This window comes from Echinops telfairi, unplaced genomic scaffold (assembly GCF_000313985.2).
Source record: "Echinops telfairi isolate 266 unplaced genomic scaffold, ASM31398v2 ScPeMD7_8;HRSCAF=38, whole genome shotgun sequence".
NCBI lineage: Eukaryota > Metazoa > Chordata > Mammalia > Afrosoricida > Tenrecidae > Echinops > Echinops telfairi.
This window is the reverse complement of record NW_022103905.1, coordinates 7,304,624-7,306,461: the sequence shown is the minus strand read 5'-3', so window position 1 is coordinate 7,306,461 and position 1,838 is coordinate 7,304,624. Positions and strand designations below refer to the sequence as shown.

Genomic DNA, 1,838 nt, shown 5'->3' with positions numbered 1-1,838 from the left:
GCTCCGACCTTCTCCGGAGGGACAGCTTTAGTTTGCAACAGTCCTTTTCTGTAGGGTAACCAAAGGAGGCCTCTAGGAGCTCAGGGCTTACATGGGCCTTCATGTTAGAAAGAGCTGCTGTGTTTCTTATTGTCCATCTCAAGTCCTTTCCCAAGCCAGAGACTGGCCCGGCAACATCTGGAGGGATGACATGTTTTGATTGGCTAGCCCTGGGTCGTCTGTTAACTAGGTGGGAAGGGCAAGGCAGTGGGGGGGGCATGATCTCAGTATGCTCCTTATAAGAATGTGGGTGGCGTGGTGCTCAAAGGGAAGCAAACGAAACAAACATATGCCCCTTACTGGCAGGCTGTAAATAACTGAAATAGATCATTAATTTCTAGTATTATACATTGTTTAATTCGTTTTATGTTTTTCAGATTATTGCAAATCATCATATGCAGTCTATTTCCTTTGCCTCTGGAGGGGATCCTGTAAGTACAGATTCATAACATTTCTTATTGCAAGTATTAAAAGAGCTTCCGTATAAACCCTATTAGTCACTCCTTCCCTTTTTTCAATATTGTGCTATATTTTAGGAATAACTACGTACAGTAAGTAATCAAAAATGTGATTTGGGCACAATAATGCCAGTCACTGATCTCAAAATGCTGGGATTAGTAGATGAACTAATGACGTCTTGCTGTGTTATTAGCCATAAAATGGTCACCTGAGGAACTTCTCAGTGATAACACCCAAGTCATGGAATGCAAGTGTGTCATGTATGTGTGTGCGTGGCCAGTCCTGTCTCAGACTTCTCAATACAGAGTTCCAGACAGACCTGACTCATCTAGTGGACTTGGCGTATAAACGAAGCCTAGTTGCCATTCTGGCTGCCAGTCAGTACTAAGTCTAATCTAGAATGAAGAATGGGTTTGCAGAAACTCCTAGCGGGAATGCTCAGCTGGGTTCCTGGGAGAATTGGCATATCCCGTGATCAAGAGGTCTCCTGGTGCTCATTTCCTTTGAATGGCTGTGGATGGCCTGAGGATTTTCTCTTCCTCCCTGCTTCATAGAGCAGGACGCTCGTCACTGACTCCCGACTGCATTATTTCTGTTCCAGACGTTGACACCAGGGAGTCTGTGAGTGAATCAGAAACCAGTGTGTTTCAGCGGAAGGAACAGAAGGGTGACTGTGCTCCTCTGTGATGTCACAGGTCTCTCTCTTAGGCCAGGAAGCAGATGGGCGGTTGAAAGATGGCAGGACACAGCTCTCATGAATGACTGCACATCAGTAACGTTAAGGGAACAGATGGAGAGCATATGCAGATCTTGTTCTTGCCTAAGCTCTCTTTCCATCTCTTCTGCCCAAACAGGAATTATTAAAGATCATACCTTTCAGAAATGAAGACGTTTGGTCAAGCAGTTGTTTATGGTCCCCCTCCCTCCCATCTATCTCATTCCCATTTGAAGAATGAAATTTAGCCCCATAAATGATAGGATGCAAAAACCCAAGAGAGGTCTAGATCAGTGGTAAAAATTAAATCTAGCAGATGGTATCTCAGCAAAGCTTGTATTTACTTTAAACTTTATACCTGGTATTTTAAAGAATAAAATAAGTGTCTATCCTAAAAGGAAATAAGGTTCTGAAGTTACTCTGTAATCACTGGTCATTTACAGGCATCGAAAGTATGTTAGCAATTCCTCCATTCACATGTTGGCATGACTTTGTTTTATGTGAATATATACACATAGCTAAGTGTTAGTGAAATTTACCCATTCGTAAAAACACTTCAATAATCACTTGCCTTCTCATTGAATACGGTGAATCTCTTTCCCAGGGACTCAAAGCATGTCAAATC

At 42.7% G+C, this 1,838-nt stretch overlaps 1 protein-coding gene across 2 annotated transcripts in view; it reads left to right on the top strand.

The window, feature by feature from the left end:
- Window positions 1-1,838, top strand: part of SHC4 (SHC adaptor protein 4) — a 150,720-nt gene that overhangs the window by 111,710 nt on the left and 37,172 nt on the right. For both annotated transcript variants that reach the window (XM_045286533.1, XM_004709419.2), the window contains exon 5: window positions 417-470. In XM_045286533.1, the coding sequence (XP_045142468.1) occupies window positions 417-470 (54 nt within the window). The remainder of the gene's footprint in view (window positions 1-416; window positions 471-1,838) is intronic.